This window comes from Bacillus rossius, chromosome 13 (genome assembly GCF_032445375.1).
Source record: "Bacillus rossius redtenbacheri isolate Brsri chromosome 13, Brsri_v3, whole genome shotgun sequence".
Taxonomy (NCBI): Eukaryota; Metazoa; Arthropoda; class Insecta; order Phasmatodea; family Bacillidae; genus Bacillus; species Bacillus rossius.
In genome coordinates this window covers 12,616,393-12,635,255 of record NC_086340.1, presented here as the reverse complement: position 1 = coordinate 12,635,255, position 18,863 = coordinate 12,616,393, and the positions used below count along the sequence as shown (strand labels likewise).

At 45.7% G+C, this 18,863-nt stretch overlaps 1 protein-coding gene across 1 annotated transcript in view; it reads right to left on the bottom strand.

The window, feature by feature from the left end:
* LOC134538252 (putative mediator of RNA polymerase II transcription subunit 26) overlaps positions 1-18,863 on the bottom strand; it is a 65,617-nt gene that overhangs the window by 5,658 nt on the left and 41,096 nt on the right. Inside the window, exons 3-5 of the mRNA XM_063379402.1 lie at positions 15,135-15,362; positions 5,961-6,151; positions 3,351-3,654 (exon numbers count right to left, since the gene is read on the bottom strand). Coding sequence (XP_063235472.1) covers positions 3,351-3,654; positions 5,961-6,151; positions 15,135-15,362 — 723 coding nt within the window. The remainder of the gene's footprint in view (positions 1-3,350; positions 3,655-5,960; positions 6,152-15,134; positions 15,363-18,863) is intronic.

The following is an 18,863-nucleotide window of genomic DNA, read 5'->3' as shown; positions in this document are numbered from 1 at the left end:
TTTATTTTTCATCTTCAACTGATTATTTAAGTCATTAAACCTCAAATACTTATCACTAATTACGAAACAATAAATAAAATTCACGTTACAGAATAATGGTTTAAGCTTAAAGCCTTACATTTAGTTTCATTCCAAACTAAAGCGCCATTTTTTAGTGGAATCGTGAGCATAGGCATAGGATGTTGAAAAACGAACTTCCCTTTCCTTTTAAAACTAAAGTTTAATAAAGCGAGAAAAAAAAACATCCCAATTGAGTGTAGAAACTGTCTTTTGTTAAAAATGCTGGTTAAAAAGTTAATAACTATTGTGTTTATGAGTTTTGGTCTTGCGCATATAATGTCTCGTGTTATGATTTTCAGTACACATGAGCTTAACATGCTTTCTGTAGTAGTTATAAATATTTTTCACTGGTTTCATAACCCATGCAATAATAAACGAAGCCAGGTTACAATGCCAGGTTACAATCTAAAAACGTGTGCGTAATCAAGTCGATGTCACGTGTTCATTGGCTGCTGCCACGTGTCACCTTATTTCTCCGGGTCGCGCATGGTTCGGTCGGATGTTTTCCTGGCTGTCATTGGTCATTGGCTTCTAGTAGAGACCGGAAAAATTCGCGGGTTCAATGATCTTCAGGATAAACTCCAATATCCTCTACACACTCGGGCAAATGCCAACTGTTCATTGGCTGCTGACTTGTGAGTCGTCTCGACTGGGTAACCTGTGATTCGACACTTCTATGAGTGAGGGTCTCTAATTGGCCCTCAGTCCTCCAGATTAACAGTGAACCAATGGCAGAAGCCGCACTAAGGTATCATTATTTGAATTTTAGCATAACACGAAAAGAACCCGCGATTTTTTCAGGTCTCTAGCTTCTAGTCCTACAGATCATGTGGAATAACCACGCGATACAATGTCGTTCATGTGTGCAAACATTTTCAGTCTTAGATTTGTTTCCAAAGTAATAAACCCGAGTTTTGAAAAGTATTTACTCATTTGAAATACGAGTGAACAATTTACTACGTGTTTTAACGTCACGGCATTCTCTGTCAAAAATTTAGATTGCGCTCGAACGTAGGCTGTGAAGGAAAACGAGGATTTGTTTAGTTTTCTGTGGTTAAACCTAGCTAAATGCCTGTGTCAACTTTCAGGTGTTGGTAATCATGAACTTTCACCGAAGTTTACTCAACGCCTAAGATTTTTTTTTAAAGGCGGCCACACTGCATAACATTTCATTACAAAATACATTAATATTCATGGTTTATCGGGGACTTCCTGATATGGTGTAAGGGTTATGTAATAAGGGTTATGTAATAAGATGATACAACCTTCAACCGACCATGAAGTGCCACTAAATATACATGAGCTCGAAATAGCTGGAGGTGTTTTTTTTTTTTAATTCGTTCGTGACTTACTTGGCAACCTTGAGTAACGTGTTTTCATTACCTAAATCCATTAATGTACATCTACTACAGAAAGTTTTTTTTTTGTATTCACTTGGTTGATTTTTGTGGTTTTAACCCCTTTGAGATACTGCCTTGTGTAATTTACTTCCCCCTTTTTTATTTTAGTGCTCATTAAATTTTCGTGTTATGAAACATGTCATAATTTTCTATCGTAATCTGAATTATGTGAAGTAATGAATGCTCTCTATGTAAATATTGATTTTATATTTTTGGGCTTTTTTTTTTAAACAACGTGTTGCATTAAAAACCGTTGGCATTATTTAAGTCTTAACTTTATACACGGGTCTCACTTCTCTGCTCCCTATGTTACGTCATTAGGGTCACTCGCTCGCCCCAGTTCTATTGTTCTTCCTGTATTCATGACGGGACTTGGAACCTATTGGGATCATCAGCGCCATGTCTTCAGTCCTGGGGGCCCCTAAAGGCCTTGTTTCGGTGTGAAGACCCAAAGGGCTTAATGGCGAAGGCCGGACCTGGGCAGGGCTTATGCTGTGCACTGCTGGAAATTACTAGAGACCGGAAAAATTCGCGAATTCATTTCGCGATAGGCTAATATACAAATAGTTATACCTCAGGTCTGCCTCTGCTATTGGTTCACAACTCACCTGGATGACTCTGGCGCCAGTGAGAAACACCCAACAGAAGCTTTATCGAATCACAAGTTGCTACGTTGGGACGTTTCACAAGACAGCAGCCAATGAGTGGGTGGCATTTGACCGAGTGTACGTAGAACTATGGAGTTCATCCTGCAGGTCATTGAACCCGCGATATTTTCCGATCCCTAGAAATTACATTAGATTTGGTGGACTTTTGAACGAAGAATTTTACCGAAAATAAACCACGTGTGATTCGTTCATTACAAATAACTGATCCCTCGTAGGAAACCACGCCGTATTTCGACTTGCGAGTTTCGTGTTTCGTTCTGAACAAAGAAACACACGCGTGGACGACAAAAGAAGATTGTTCTTACTGCAGACTTAACAAGTTTTTTTTTAAATGTTTTGTTAATGTACAATGGATATTATTTTGAACCTGTGTTCAAAAGTAATTGAACTAAGTTTCCGTAAATTCACGAAGATAGCAATAAATTTACGAAGATCCTTGGATAATTTTTAAGCAGCGTTCTTCGCGAATTGACGATGAAAAATTTCAACAGTGTGGAAAAATACCACTACAGGGCCGTGAAATCTTTTATCTCTGAGGAGCCGGTGGCATTCCAGCACGGGGAAAATAAGGGGGGATAGAGAGATAAAGAGATGTGTGTCTGTGTGTGTATGAATGAGTTTCAGTCATGCCAATAACATACTGCGAATTTTATCGTGTTCGAAATGTAATATTTCCGTACCGACTCCAAAATTTACGTACATTCACAAAAATGTTGAGAAAATGAAACATGCACAATAACACGCAAAGCTAACGGCACTGTGAAAGTTCATACTTCAAATGAACACTAGCATAAAATGCATAATGTGTGTGTAAATTGTTGTCGCTTGAGATTTTTCAAGTTTGCTACACTGGTTGAAATTAAAATGAATTATAATTACATGTCTTAACAATTATTATAAAAAAAGTTAACTAAAAAAACCGATAAAAGAAGAAGTAAAAAAATTGGTTAAAAAACAGATATTGAGCACCAACTGAACAAATCTATATTTATTTATTTTTTATTGCCAATCTGACAATTAAAAGGTAAAACAATCATACCTCCGGAGTTTACAACGTAAAACTTAATCAAGAACCAGTCGCTTGTAGTGATCAAAAGTATAAATTTCCGTACTCTTAATATACGGACTGTGCAGATGTAAATATTGAAAACCGTGATATTTCCGTACTGTTGGAGTGTTGGGGATATTTCCGTGCGGTTGGCAACGCGGGCGACTGCCGTACCTGGCGCTCATGCTGCTGCTGCTCGACCACGTGCATGGACGCCTGCATCTGCACGGGCACCACCATGGGCATCGGCACGTGCTGCACGTGCTGCGCGTGGATCGGCGCGTGCGCCGCCTGCTGCGCCCTCAGCTGCTCCAGCACCTGCAGCTGTTGCAGCTGGTGCTGCTGCGCGCGCAGCCTCTGCAGCAGCTGCTGCTGCTGCAGCATGGCGCCGTGGAACTGCAAGGGCAGGTGCACCGGCCCCGGAAGAGGGATGACCACCGGCCCCGGACCGCGCAACGCGGCGTCCATGGGCGCGTGCCTGCGGGGGAAGGGGGGGAGGAACCACGTCAACACGGTCAACGCTCCAGGCACTACGACGCGCATGCGCAGCACGCGTGTTGTTTGCTTCTTTTATAGGCACGCTCTTATGGTGAGCCGCACCGTTACTCAAGACGCGATTATTGGGTTAGGGCCCGAGTTGGTGGTAGTTGCTTTATGGGGAGGGGGGGGGGGAGAGGGGGGATAGATGCGCGCGCGTGTTTCTCACTGCGTGGGATCCACACGTAACTTTGAATCACACAACTTAGAACAGTCATAACTTAGCATTATCGAAGAAAAAAATCCGCATAACTCAGAACTATTATAAGTTAGAACAATTATAACTTAAAAACTCACAAAACTGAAACACACAACTTAGAAACTTCGTGACATAGAAAATCATAACTGATTACTACCGTAACGTAGAAACACATTTTAGAACTGTCATAACTTGGAAACACGTAACGTAGAAACACACAACTTAAAGACGCCGTAACATAGAAAATCATAACTTAGCATCACACAACTTAGAACTGTCATAACTTAGAATCACGTAACGTAGAAACACACAACGCTGAACCGCATAACTTAGGAACACACAACTTAGAATTATCATAGCTCAGATGTCTCTAAGTTATGTTTTCTCAGCTGAGTGTTTCTAAGTTATGACAGCACCCTTCACTCTGTGACCGTCATGAGGGAAGGCGAGAGACCCACCCCCTCCCCCTTCTCATGGGTCAAGCCCAGTCCCGAGTGGCTAGTGTAGTGCACCCTGCTAAATTCCAAAACAAAGATTACAGTCTAGAAACTTTAACTTACACGGAAAACAATTGTTTTTTTTTTATCCGCACTTTCACAAAAAAATAATTCATTTGGGAACCAGTTGCAAAAATATAATTTCTAATACTACAAGAAAACTACCGTACATTTTCATAACAATTTGCTTTGGTTATTTTTGCATGTATGATATACTTTTTTTTTGGAAACAATACCTACTGAATACACATAGTCACGCTTACGGAAATTGTTTAATACAAGCATAATCTTTTTAAACCCATGGGAAAGATAATAGAATATTAAAAGAAATGGCCTTTATTTTTTTTATCATGCTTATTAATGTGTGCAGCTCATACTGGAGAGCCCTTCAGGATACCGTTTGCAAATGAATTTAACTATTGGAGGTACTGGGACAACACAAACAATAAATGCCCGGGTAAGAATCTGAACCCAGTAGTAATGCGAACATTTTTTGACGTGTCAACGTCTAATAAATCGATAAACGCCGGCTGCACGCACGAAAAAGTGTCCCGTTACGCTCATTGTACGCTCGCGCCGCATCTATCTATCTTCCACTCGATTGGAACAACCATCGATTCGACTTTTTCGAGGCACATTAAACTTGAAACACTCCCATTAGTTTCCTACTTTTCCTATCATCGTCCCATCCTTAACAGAATAACACAGATTGGAAGAAGTTAAATATCAAACATGTATAAAAGTTATAGTTAAAATAATCTCTTCGTTAAAGTAATAAACATATTAGAATTAATGAGTTCAAATAAAAGGAAATTTATCAATTAGATTGCAGATATCATTTCACTCATTCTTTGTATCCATACAAAATAGTGATAATTCAATAAAAATGATTCAATTTTATTCATAAAAGTATGGAATCATTTCATCAATGTTTTGTCATGACGTTGTCACGTTAAACTATTGTCCGTAAATCGACTTTACAGACAACCTTTTTTTTTGCTTTTAATAAACACAACACTAAGAATGCGCATTTTGAAAGATCTCGGGTGAGATTTAGGGAAGAGGCGGTCGAGCCAAACCTCACGACGTCTCACTTTTTAATATATATACTGTAGGCTATAGAAGTCGCGAGTGGATAGGATTTACTCTACGTTTTTCAGGAGCGTATGATGAGCAGCTTGGGAACTTCACCGCTGCAGTGCGCTGCCGTAACGCCCTGTATCGCCTTAGTTGTTATTTACACGTTAGAGCGCAGCACTGTCGCCCGCTGTCATTCCCCGAACCCCCCATCCATCATTCACTGCAGCTCAAGGTCGTTCAGCGGGAGGGGGGAAGGGGTTTTTGAAGAGCTCGACACTTGTCCGCTAGGGACCACCGCAAGTCGATGCCCTTACAGATGGTGGCGATTGGTGCGGTGAATTAACCAACTACCTCAAAACCGTATTAGAAGTTTTAACCCGGGCTGGCGACTTCTATACGGTATATATATTCAAAGGTCTCACCAAGGGGGGGAAGAATGGTCTCGCGTCATGGACGGACACCCCCGCTCACCCCTGGTCGTCGCCGCTCTCGCACGAGATGGCCATGCGCTCGCCCGACACGTGCTCGTAGCGCGGGTCGGTGGTCAGGTTCACGCCGAAGGGCAGCTTCAAGGTGCGCGGCTGGTGGTCCACTATCTCCTCCGCGCGCTTCTTCTCCACCACGCAGTTCATGCGCGACCGCTGGTTCTTCTGCACCAGCATCTGCGGGCGGGCAAACAGGAGGACCTCCCAACTCCGGTCTCCAGGTGTGTCTCCCGCACGTCGCGTCGGTTCAGGGGGAACTTGATTTGGGTGGGGGGAAAAAGGAGGAGGGGGGGAGGGAGGAGTAATGAACGTGCTGGCTCGATCGTCCCACAAGCCTATGGGCGTAGCCAGGGGGGGGGGGGTTAGGGGTTCAAACCCTCCCCCCCCCCTTAAGCACCAAATCTTTAATTAATTTCTTATTCATCACTCAAACAAATTTTTCATATTAAAATTAATAAAATTTTTACCATTACAATATTTAAATTTTAAGTACCGAAACCTGCTAAAATAACACTATTTTACACCTTAAAATCCAAATTTTCCCGGGGGAGGACCCCATACCCCCACCGCTTTAACACTGGGGGGGGGGGGGGGAATGCTTCTCAACACCCCCCATACACAAATCCTGGCTACGCCACTGCACAAGCCACCCACACCACCACCAACTCCACCTCCGGTCCCAACGACTCGACAAGCGCGCGTGTGCACAGAGCGAGTTGTAAGGACTTCGGGCTTCTGATTGCGCCAAATCTGCCCCCGGGTGGCTTTCAACGCGGCTTTCAACGAGCGGGAACCCGTGGAAACCTCTCCCACGGATTTCGACTTTTCCCGAGTTCTACGTCCCGTTGCAAACAAGGGGGGGGGGGGAAGCTTACAAATTGGACAGTGAAGGCGGAGGTGGTACGTCAGCTCTTAGTGTGCAGCCTAATTGTGTAACTATTGTAATAATTAGTATTTTGCCTTAGTAATGATAATGTATATAAATAATAATATAATTGTTCGTTCGTTATAAAAATCTTAAACCTCCGAAAGTGCTTCACCGATTGCTTTGAAATCATTCTTTCTGACACAGCTTCGCATTCGAATACGTGCGCGCGTTTTTATAAACATGTCACACCTGTGACAGGTAAAAAGAAATATAAAAAATTATATATAGGTATAAAATATATAATTGAATGTTTGTTTGTTCGTCTTCTGTTTTGTAAAGATAAATATATAGATACTAAATAGAGATATAGAGAGGCACAGGAACGTAGATAGGTACAGAGGTACCTATAGAGAGATATATGGAGATGTGCAGGTATATAGAGATGTAGAAGGAGGGCTATATATATATATATAGATCTAGATATAAACATGGATACATACAGAGAGATATAGAGAGATGGAGTAATGGATATAGTTATATGTATATAGTGAGTGATAAAGAGATATATAGAGATGGAGTAATGGATATAGTTATATGTATATAGTGAATGATAAAGAGATATATAGAGAAAAATATTGAGCTTAATATAGGGACAGATGTATAGAGAGAGATAGAGAGAGATACTTTGTATATGTACCTACTTCAAACAAATAACAACAAAAAAATTGAAGGAGACATAGCAACGCATGCCGTGCATTAGCTAGTTAATAATATCTAAGACACTATCCTAGGACTCGGGGGCAGCGAGAAACCTCACACCAAAGCAGTTTCGAACCACTGTCTACTGCGGTGGGATGTCCTAACAGCGGAGGGTAAGTTTCGAAACAGCTCGCGGCTGCAGTCCACGGAGCGTCGATGGCGAAAGTCTCTGCTGGATGTACGTTCCAGGGCCTCCGTGCGACAAGGAAAGAAGAAGGAGAGACAAGAAAGAAAACAACAAGCCGCGCCAGGGAGGCCGCTGGTGGGTTACATCACAAGGAGATGGCTACCCGGATGATGAGAAAAGAGTGTTCAGGCAGCGTGACGTCGGAACGTGACTACCTTCTGAAAGTGGGTCAACAGCGGGGGCAACAACTCCAAAGAGAAGGGAAGAAGGGGAAACATCGTCCAAAAAGGCGAATTACTGACTCTTCTGTACGTTTACAATAATTGATTCCTTTGGAAAAACCAGTTGCCGAGAAATAGTTTGCAATATTACACAAAGAAAGATATTGCAACTCTGTACACAACACATGAATATGGTTACTTTAACATGTGTGAATTACGCATTTTTCTCTCTCTAGAGATAATACACAATATATCTTACGAAAATTGGCGCATACAGAGATTAAGGAAATATACAGATTCGAGGACGAGAAGGGAATTTTTAACTGCAATAAGCGTACCAATATGGCGGCCGTTTGTTTACAAACTTATCCAGCTGTACCTGTATTTGGAGGTTAGGTTAGAGATGCATGCCAACTCATACATAATATTACGTTTCTATCATGAAAATCCGTTTTGGACCTTTTTTATTAAACACGAAAAGATTTCGAGACTAGATGAAAGTTAACACTAATAGCATCGTCTGTATTTCGTGATTGGTGCGAGTTTCTCCCAGGTACATGTCGATTGTAACAACACCAATCACAGTGATTCAGTGCGGAAGCAAACGCGTCCTGAGTGGCTCGGTCGAATAAGGCAACGATTTCTCTAGCTAGACGGCCACCAATCACAAAGGAAAGAAACCACAGGTGCGGGTATACCTTTGTTGCAGTCTAATAAGTGTTCATATCTTTTCGCGAAAAATGCCTGCCCCTACGTATGAACATACTAACCAGTAATGTTTTTATCTTATTTTCTTCCGGACAGCCTAAGTGCAGTCCGTTAATAATAAAAATAATAATAAAAGCAGGCTAGAACAGCTGATACAAATGTAAACAAACTTCCGCCATGTTAGTAAGTGGTTGAAAAAAATGGCGGAGGGGGGAGGGGGTGTAGTAGGGAAGGGGAATTGACGGCTTCACGTCTGACGGCTAGCGCTCCGACTGTGTCGTATCCCAGTCCGTTGGTATGTGGGTGAAAAAAATTGAAGAGGTGTGGGGAAGGGGAACTGGCAGCTTCACGTCTGACGACTAGTGCTCCGTCTGTGTGTCGCGTCCGAGTCAGTTGGTATGTGGGTGAAAAAAATGGAAGGGATGTGGCAAAGGGGAAGTGGCGGCTTCACGTCTGATGGCTAGTGCTCCGTCTGTGTGTCGTATCCCAGTCCATTGGTATGTGGGTGAAAAAAATTGAAGGGGTGTGGGGAAGGGGAACTGGCAGCTTCACGTCTGACGACTAGTGCTCCGTCTGTGTGTCGCGTCCGAGTCAGTTGGTATGTGGGTGAAAAAAATGGAAGGGATGTGGCAAAGGGGAAGTGGCGGCTTCACGTCTGACGGCTAGTGCTCCGTCTGTGTGTCGTATCCCAGTCGGTTGGTATGTGGGTGAAAAAAAATGGAAGTGGTTGGGGGAAGGGGAACTGGTGGCTTCACGTCTGACGGCTAGCGCTCCCTCTGTGTGTCGTATCCCAGTCCGTTGGTATGTGGGTGAAATAAACGGAAGGGGTGTGGGGAAGGGGAACTGGCAGCTTCATGTTTGATGGCTAGTGCTCCGTCTGTGTGTCGTATCCTAGTCCATTGGTATGTGGGTGAAATAAACGGAAGGGGTGTGGGGAAGGGGAACTATCGGCTTCATGTTTGGCGGCTAGCGCTCCCTCTGTGTGTCGTATCCCAGTCCGTTGGTATGTGGGTGAAATAAACGGAAGGGGTGTGGGGAAGGGGAACTGGCAGCTTCATGTTTGATGGCTAGTGCTCCGTCTGTGTGTCGTATCCTAGTCCATTGGTATGTGGGTGAAATAAACGGAAGGGGTGTGGGGAAGGGGAACTATCGGCTTCATGTTTGGCGGCTAGCGCTCCCTCTGTGTGTCGTATCCCAGTCCGTTGGTATGTGGGTGAAATAAACGGAAGGGGTGTGGGGAAGGGGAACTATCGGCTTCATGTTTGATGGCTAGTGCTCCGTCTGTGTGTCGTATCCCAGTCGGTTGGTATGTGGGTGAAATAAACGGAAGGGGTGTGGGGAAGGGGAACTGGCAGCTTCATGTTTGATGGCTAGTGCTCCGTCTGTGTGTCGTATCCTAGTCCATTGGTATGTGGGTGAAATAAACGGAAGGGGTGTGGGGAAGGGGAACTATCGGCTTCATGTTTGGCGGCTAGCGCTCCATCTGTGTGTCGTATCCCAGTCGGTTGGTATGTGGGTGAAAAAAAATGGAAGTGGTTGGGGGAAGGGGAACTGGTGGCTTCACGTCTGACGGCTAGCGCTCCCTCTGTGTGTCGTATCCCAGTCGGTTGGTATGTGGGTGAAATAAACGGAAGGGGTGTGGGGAAGGGGAACTATCGGCTTCATGTTTGGCGGCTAGCGCTCCATCTGTGTGTCGTATCCCAGTCGGTTGGTATGTGGGTGAAATAAACGGAAGGGGTGTGGGGAAGGGGAACTGGCAGCTTCATGTTTGATGGCTAGTGCTCCGTCTGTGTGTCGTATCCTAGTCCATTGGTATGTGGGTGAAATAAACGGAAGGGGTGTGGGGAAGGGGAACTATCGGCTTCATGTTTGGCGGCTAGCGCTCCATCTGTGTGTCGTATCCCAGTCGGTTGGTATGTGGGTGAAAAAAAATGGAAGTGGTTGGGGGAAGGGGAACTGGTGGCTTCACGTCTGACGGCTAGCGCTCCCTCTGTGTGTCGTATCCCAGTCGGTTGGTATGTGGGTGAAATAAACGGAAGGGGTGTGGGGAAGGGGAACTATCGGCTTCATGTTTGGCGGCTAGCGCTCCATCTGTGTGTCGTATCCCAGTCGGTTGGTATGTGGGTGAAATAAACGGAAGGGGTGTGGGGAAGGGGAACTGGCAGCTTCATGTTTGATGGCTAGTGCTCCGTCTGTGTGTCGTATCCTAGTCCATTGGTATGTGGGTGAAATAAACGGAAGGGGTGTGGGGAAGGGGAACTATCGGCTTCATGTTTGGCGGCTAGCGCTCCCTCTGTGTGTCGTATCCCAGTCCGTTGGTATGTGGGTGAAATAAACGGAAGGGGTGTGGGGAAGGGGAACTGGCAGCTTCATGTTTGATGGCTAGTGCTCCGTCTGTGTGTCGTATCCTAGTCCATTGGTATGTGGGTGAAATAAACGGAAGGGGTGTGGGGAAGGGGAACTATCGGCTTCATGTTTGGCGGCTAGCGCTCCCTCTGTGTGTCGTATCCCAGTCCGTTGGTATGTGGGTGAAATAAACGGAAGGGGTGTGGGGAAGGGGAACTATCGGCTTCATGTTTGATGGCTAGTGCTCCGTCTGTGTGTCGTATCCCAGTCGGTTGGTATGTGGGTGAAATAAACGGAAGGGGTGTGGGGAAGGGGAACTATCGGCTTCATGTTTGGCGGCTAGCGCTCCCTCTGTGTGTCGTATCCCAGTCCGTTGGTATGTGGGTGAAATAAACGGAAGGGGTGTGGGGAAGGGGAACTGGCAGCTTCATGTTTGATGGCTAGTGCTCCGTCTGTGTGTCGTATCCTAGTCCATTGGTATGTGGGTGAAATAAACGGAAGGGGTGTGGGGAAGGGGAACTATCGGCTTCATGTTTGGCGGCTAGCGCTCCATCTGTGTGTCGTATCCCAGTCGGTTGGTATGTGGGTGAAAAAAAATGGAAGTGGTTGGGGGAAGGGGAACTGGTGGCTTCACGTCTGACGGCTAGCGCTCCCTCTGTGTGTCGTATCCCAGTCGGTTGGTATGTGGGTGAAATAAACGGAAGGGGTGTGGGGAAGGGGAACTATCGGCTTCATGTTTGGCGGCTAGCGCTCCATCTGTGTGTCGTATCCCAGTCGGTTGGTATGTGGGTGAAATAAACGGAAGGGGTGTGGGGAAGGGGAACTATCGGCTTCATGTTTGGCGGCTAGCGCTCCATCTGTGTGTCGTATCCCAGTCGGTTGGTATGTGGGTGAAATAAACGGAAGGGGTGTGGGGAAGGGGAACTGGCAGCTTCATGTTTGATGGCTAGTGCTCCGTCTGCGTGTCGTATCCTAGTCCATTGGTATGTGGGTGAAATAAACGGAAGGGGTGTGGGGAAGGGGAACTATCGGCTTCATGTTTGGCGGCTAGCGCTCCATCTGTGTGTCGTATCCCAGTCGGTTGGTATGTGGGTGAAAAAAAATGGAAGTGGTTGGGGGAAGGGGAACTGGTGGCTTCACGTCTGACGGCTAGCGCTCCCTCTGTGTGTCGTATCCCAGTCGGTTGGTATGTGGGTGAAATAAACGGAAGGGGTGTGGGGAAGGGGAACTATCGGCTTCATGTTTGGCGGCTAGCGCTCCATCTGTGTGTCGTATCCCAGTCGGTTGGTATGTGGGTGAAATAAACGGAAGGGGTGTGGGGAAGGGGAACTGGCAGCTTCATGTTTGATGGCTAGTGCTCCGTCTGTGTGTCGTATCCTAGTCCATTGGTATGTGGGTGAAATAAACGGAAGGGGTGTGGGGAAGGGGAACTATCGGCTTCATGTTTGGCGGCTAGCGCTCCCTCTGTGTGTCGTATCCCAGTCCGTTGGTATGTGGGTGAAATAAACGGAAGGGGTGTGGGGAAGGGGAACTGGCAGCTTCATGTTTGATGGCTAGTGCTCCGTCTGTGTGTCGTATCCCAGTCGGTTTATATGTGGGTGAAATAAACGGAAGGGGTGTGGGGAAGGGGAACTGGCAGCTTCATGTTTGATGGCTAGTGCTCCGTCTGTGTGTCGTATCCTAGTCCATTGGTATGTGGGTGAAATAAACGGAAGGGGTGTGGGGAAGGGGAACTATCGGCTTCATGTTTGGCGGCTAGCGCTCCATCTGTGTGTCGTATCCCAGTCGGTTGGTATGTGGGTGAAATAAACGGAAGGGGTGTGGGGAAGGGGAACTGGCAGCTTCATGTTTGATGGCTAGTGCTCCGTCTGTGTGTCGTATCCTAGTCCATTGGTATGTGGGTGAAATAAACGGAAGGGGTGTGGGGAAGGGGAACTATCGGCTTCATGTTTGGCGGCTAGCGCTCCATCTGTGTGTCGTATCCCAGTCGGTTGGTATGTGGGTGAAAAAAAATGGAAGTGGTTGGGGGAAGGGGAACTGGTGGCTTCACGTCTGACGGCTAGCGCTCCCTCTGTGTGTCGTATCCCAGTCGGTTGGTATGTGGGTGAAATAAACGGAAGGGGTGTGGGGAAGGGGAACTATCGGCTTCATGTTTGGCGGCTAGCGCTCCATCTGTGTGTCGTATCCCAGTCGGTTGGTATGTGGGTGAAATAAACGGAAGGGGTGTGGGGAAGGGGAACTGGCAGCTTCATGTTTGATGGCTAGTGCTCCGTCTGTGTGTCGTATCCTAGTCCATTGGTATGTGGGTGAAATAAACGGAAGGGGTGTGGGGAAGGGGAACTATCGGCTTCATGTTTGGCGGCTAGCGCTCCCTCTGTGTGTCGTATCCCAGTCCGTTGGTATGTGGGTGAAATAAACGGAAGGGGTGTGGGGAAGGGGAACTGGCAGCTTCATGTTTGAAGGCTAGTGCTCCGTCTGTGTGTCGTATCCCAGTCGGTTGGTATGTGGGTGAAATAAACGGAAGGGGTGTGGGGAAGGGGAACTATCGGCTTCATGTTTGGCGGCTAGCGCTCCATCTGTGTGTCGTATCCCAGTCGGTTGGTATGTGGGTGAAATAAACGGAAGGGGTGTGGGGAAGGGGAAATGGCAGCTTCATGTTTGATGGCTAGTGCTCCGTCTGTGTGTCGTATCCTAGTCCATTGGTATGTGGGTGAAATAAACGGAAGGGGTGTGGGGAAGGGGAACTATCGGCTTCATGTTTGGCGGCTAGCGCTCCATCTGTGTGTCGTATCCCAGTCGGTTGGTATGTGGGTGAAAAAAAATGGAAGTGGTTGGGGGAAGGGGAACTGGTGGCTTCACGTCTGACGGCTAGCGCTCCCTCTGTGTGTCGTATCCCAGTCGGTTGGTATGTGGGTGAAATAAACGGAAGGGGTGTGGGGAAGGGGAACTATCGGCTTCATGTTTGGCGGCTAGCGCTCCATCTGTGTGTCGTATCCCAGTCGGTTGGTATGTGGGTGAAATAAACGGAAGGGGTGTGGGGAAGGGGAACTGGCAGCTTCATGTTTGATGGCTAGTGCTCCGTCTGTGTGTCGTATCCTAGTCCATTGGTATGTGGGTGAAATAAACGGAAGGGGTGTGGGGAAGGGGAACTATCGGCTTCATGTTTGGCGGCTAGCGCTCCCTCTGTGTGTCGTATCCCAGTCCGTTGGTATGTGGGTGAAATAAACGGAAGGGGTGTGGGGAAGGGGAACTGGCAGCTTCATGTTTGATGGCTAGTGCTCCGTCTGTGTGTCGTATCCTAGTCCATTGGTATGTGGGTGAAATAAACGGAAGGGGTGTGGGGAAGGGGAACTATCGGCTTCATGTTTGGCGGCTAGCGCTCCATCTGTGTGTCGTATCCCAGTCGGTTGGTATGTGGGTGAAAAAAAATGGAAGTGGTTGGGGGAAGGGGAACTGGTGGCTTCACGTCTGACGGCTAGCGCTCCCTCTGTGTGTCGTATCCCAGTCGGTTGGTATGTGGGTGAAATAAACGGAAGGGGTGTGGGGAAGGGGAACTATCGGCTTCATGTTTGGCGGCTAGCGCTCCATCTGTGTGTCGTATCCCAGTCGGTTGGTATGTGGGTGAAAAAAAATGGAAGTGGTTGGGGGAAGGGGAACTGGTGGCTTCACGTCTGACGGCTAGCGCTCCCTCTATGTGTCGTATCCCAGTCGGTTGGTATGTGGGTGAAATAAACGGAAGGGGTGTGGGGAAGGGGAACTATCGGCTTCATGTTTGGCGGCTAGCGCTCCATCTGTGTGTCGTATCCCAGTCGGTTGGTATGTGGGTGAAAAAAAATGGAAGTGGTTGGGGGAAGGGGAACTGGTGGCTTCACGTCTGACGGCTAGTGCTCCGTCTGTGTGTCGTATCCCAGTCCGTTGGTATGTGGGTAAAAATAAACGGAAGGGGTGTGGGGAAAGGGAATTGGCGGCTTCATGTTTGATGGCTAGTGCTCCGTCTGTGTGTCGTATCCTAGTCCATTGGTATGTGGGTGAAATAAACGGAAGGGGTGTGGGGAAGTGGAACTATCGGCTTCATGTTTGGCGGCTAGTGCTCCATCTGTGTGTCGTGTCCCGAGTCCGTGCCACACTCACCCCGGCGATGTCGTCGAAGTCGAGCTGCAGCGGCAGTCGGACTCGCACGGGCGTGTGCTCGTCGGCGGGGAGGTCGTCCGTGGACTGCGACGGCGACGGCTGGTCCTCCTCCTCTTGCTGGTTCTGGTTCTGGTTCTGGTTCTGGTTCTGGTTCTCGGCGCTGCTCTCCTCCGTGGACAGCGGCTCGTCCACGTGGTTGGACGGCTGCTCGCTCAGGTCGGCCGCGTCCTGCGCACGGGAGACATTTATTTATTTATTTATTTATTTATTCAATCCATACATTCTTTAAATGATTCATGCCATGCGATGGGGAAATTTTTTTTTGGACACATTGCCTTTTTAGTTTAGCACTGTTTGTTTGGGAAAAAAAAATCAATAATTCAAAATCGCGGCAGCAACGACGCGGAAGATTTCTGACGAGTCACGTTCGTTCGACAAAACAATGACGTCACGGCGAGCAAAATGGGGACGTGAAATATACATAGGGACACCTGTATTTCGCGAATACATTTCGTGTCTGGGTACATCGCAAAACACCGTAGTTTTTATCTTGTAGTTATTGGCTGTGGTCGGCGAGAGGTGTTTTCCCGCACTTGACGGGGCCAATGGGAATGTGGATACGGTACTGCTGCAAACACACGATTCGCCATTACTCTAAGAAAAAGCTGCAGTGTTTTATGACATACCTTGACACGAAATGTATTCGCGAAATACCGGTGTCCCTAAATATACATATAGAATGTTGGTATGCACGCACGTGTGATGTCGATGAACTCCGACGCTGTTTGACCGATCGCCATGGAAGTTGGTACATCGAAGTGTTTCCGCGCCGTCCAATTTGTCTTTTGTTGTTTGTAACTCGCCGCCAGATGGCGCTGCAGTGCGTCAACTTCTAAACCGTTATCAACCGATCGCCCGTGGGTGAAAAAAAAATTTCTTAGGTCAGCCACGTACATACAAACAGCAACTGTCCACCACACTGTCATAGAGCGCTGTCACCCTGTGTTCAGCCCGGGCAACGCCGGGTACTGCATCTAGTAAGAAATAGTAATGAAAACATAGTTCCTCATAGAACAAGCCTAAATAAGTTGATGTCGCACAAACGGACCCAACGATGAAGAAAATTACAGGTTATTGTGGACAACAGAACGACGGCAACGACGCGAAGATTTCTGACCAATCACGTTCGACGAACCAATGACGTCAGTGCGGACAAAATGGCGGACGTGAAATGTTTTTCGAATTTAAATATTTTCTGCTAGTTAGTTGAAAAAAATTTCGAATGTAACACACAATTTAATTTCATATACATGAAATACTTATTAAAAATTTAATTTCTTTTAATATTGTGAGAATGAAAGTTGTTTCATTTATATATGAAATGGTATGAAAATATTTTACAAAAAGTTGTTTTCAGTGAAGAATATATTGAAGGTTACAATTCAAATAATGTGCCGTAACATCTATTCGTGATTAATTTAATCCTAAAATTAGCGCTGGTAATGACACAGCAGTGGTTGATATGTTGATATTTTAAAGTGGAGGCCAACAACTTGAATTATATTCAACACATATGCGCGGCCCAAACACGGCAAACTAAGCCACGACCCGCAGCTCATCAGTGAAAAAAAAATGCTGAAACTGAGGGCTTCGTCAAAACATGACGCTCTGCCCCCCATGCATGTTATCCTTGCGCCATTGACTAGGCAGCCAGCAATGCTAGGAGGAGAATGTTAGCAGAGAGCAGCGGAAAGGTTACACTGTCAGCGCATGAAAACAGAATTCACACAGTGTTACAAATTCAGTCAGTGAGGCGAGCTTATTTATATATTTAAAATATATTTCCATCGCGTCGCGTGCGTGAAGTTACTGAAGTGTGTGAGAGATGATGTTTTTTTTCTCCTTGAAAAACGAACTAACTGGTAGCATTGGTGGTTCTATTGTTACTTATATAGTTTTTAAGTTTTTGTTTACAAAATCTATCTGTGAAATATCTTGAAGTTTGGATACACATAACGATTATTATATTTTATTTTTAAATTTAAATTTTAAAAAATTACTTTCTCAAACATAGCTATTTTTTTAAAAAAAATCCTACAATAATAGATTGCTGCGTCATATGTATATATATACATATATATGATCGCAAGGGTTTTGTTTACAAATTTAAGCGAACGATCGTTACCATGGGAGTGGCGCCTCTACCTTTACTTATGCCTTTGAATATATATACTGTATAGAAGTCGCGAGTGGATAGGATTTACTCTACGTTTTTCAGAAGCGTATGATGAGCAGTTTGGGAACTTCACCGCTGCAGTGCGCTGCGGTAACGCCCTGTATCGTCTTAGTTGTTATTTACACGTTAGAGCGCAGCACTGTCGCCCGATGTCATTCTCCCGCACCCCCCACCCATCATTCACTGCAGCTCGAGGTCGTTCAATGAGAGGGGGGAAGGGAAGTTTGAAGAGTTCGACACTTGTCCGCTAGGGACCACCACAAGTCGATGCCCCTAGAGATGGTGGCGATTGCGGCGGTGAATTAACCAACTACCTCAAAACCGTATTAGAAATTTTAACCTGGGCTGGCGACTTCTATACAGTATATATATATATATTCAAAGCTTATACTCTACGGTCCCAGCGCAGAAGCGACGGTGACGCAATGTACCGGGTGTCTCGCTGGCGGCGGGTTGCGAAAGAGCGCCGTCGATAGTCACCGAGGCTGTGTGCCCACTTTCTCCCTCCGTCACCCCCTGCGGGGAAGGGGGAGGTTGAACGACCCGTACACTGTCCTAAACTACGGTTGATTCCCCAAAAATTTGGTTGTCTGTAAAGTCGGTTTACGGACGATAGTTTAACGTGACAACGTCATAACAAAACATTGATGAAAAGATTGCATACTTTTATGAATAAAATTGAATCATTTTTATTGAATTATCACTATTTTGTATGGATACAAAGAAGGAGTGAATTGAAATCTACAATTTAATGGATAAATTTACTTTTATTTGCACTCGTTAACTCAAATATGTTTATTACTTTAACGAACAGATTATTTCAACTATAACTTTTATACATGTTTGCTATTTAACTTCTTCCAATCTGTGTTATTCTGTTAAGTATAGGACGATGATATGAAAAGTAGGAAACGAATGGGAGTGTTTCAAGTTTAATGTGCCTCGAAAAAGTCAAATCGATGGTTGTTCCAATCGAGTGGAAGAGAGATAGATGGGGCGCAAGCGTACAATGAGCGCAACGGGACACAGCGTAACGGGACAATGTGTTCAACGGGACACTTTTTCGTGCGTGCAGCCGGCGTTCATCGATTTATTAGACGCCAAAAAAAAAAAAACGTAATCTCGCTCCTCTAAATATGTACATCAAGGGCTCGTCTCAACTCCCGCTTACAAGTCAGGCGCATGCGAGATTCTCGCCACATTTCGGCGACAGTCCGTGTGACGTATTCCTTTGGAAACCAGTTTCCACGACATAGTTTGTAATACCACAAGGAAAAAAAAAATATTGTTAATTTGTAAAACACATTACTATAGTTATTTAAGCATACATGTAATGTAATACGGAGTAAAAAAAATTTAATTTTTTATTGATGATTTATAAAAAACATAAAATTTACAGACCACGGAAAAGATAATCGTTTTATTCAGCCATCGTAATTAATTTTGTTTTATTATGTTTAATAATGCGCGCAGTTAATACTGGAATGATATTC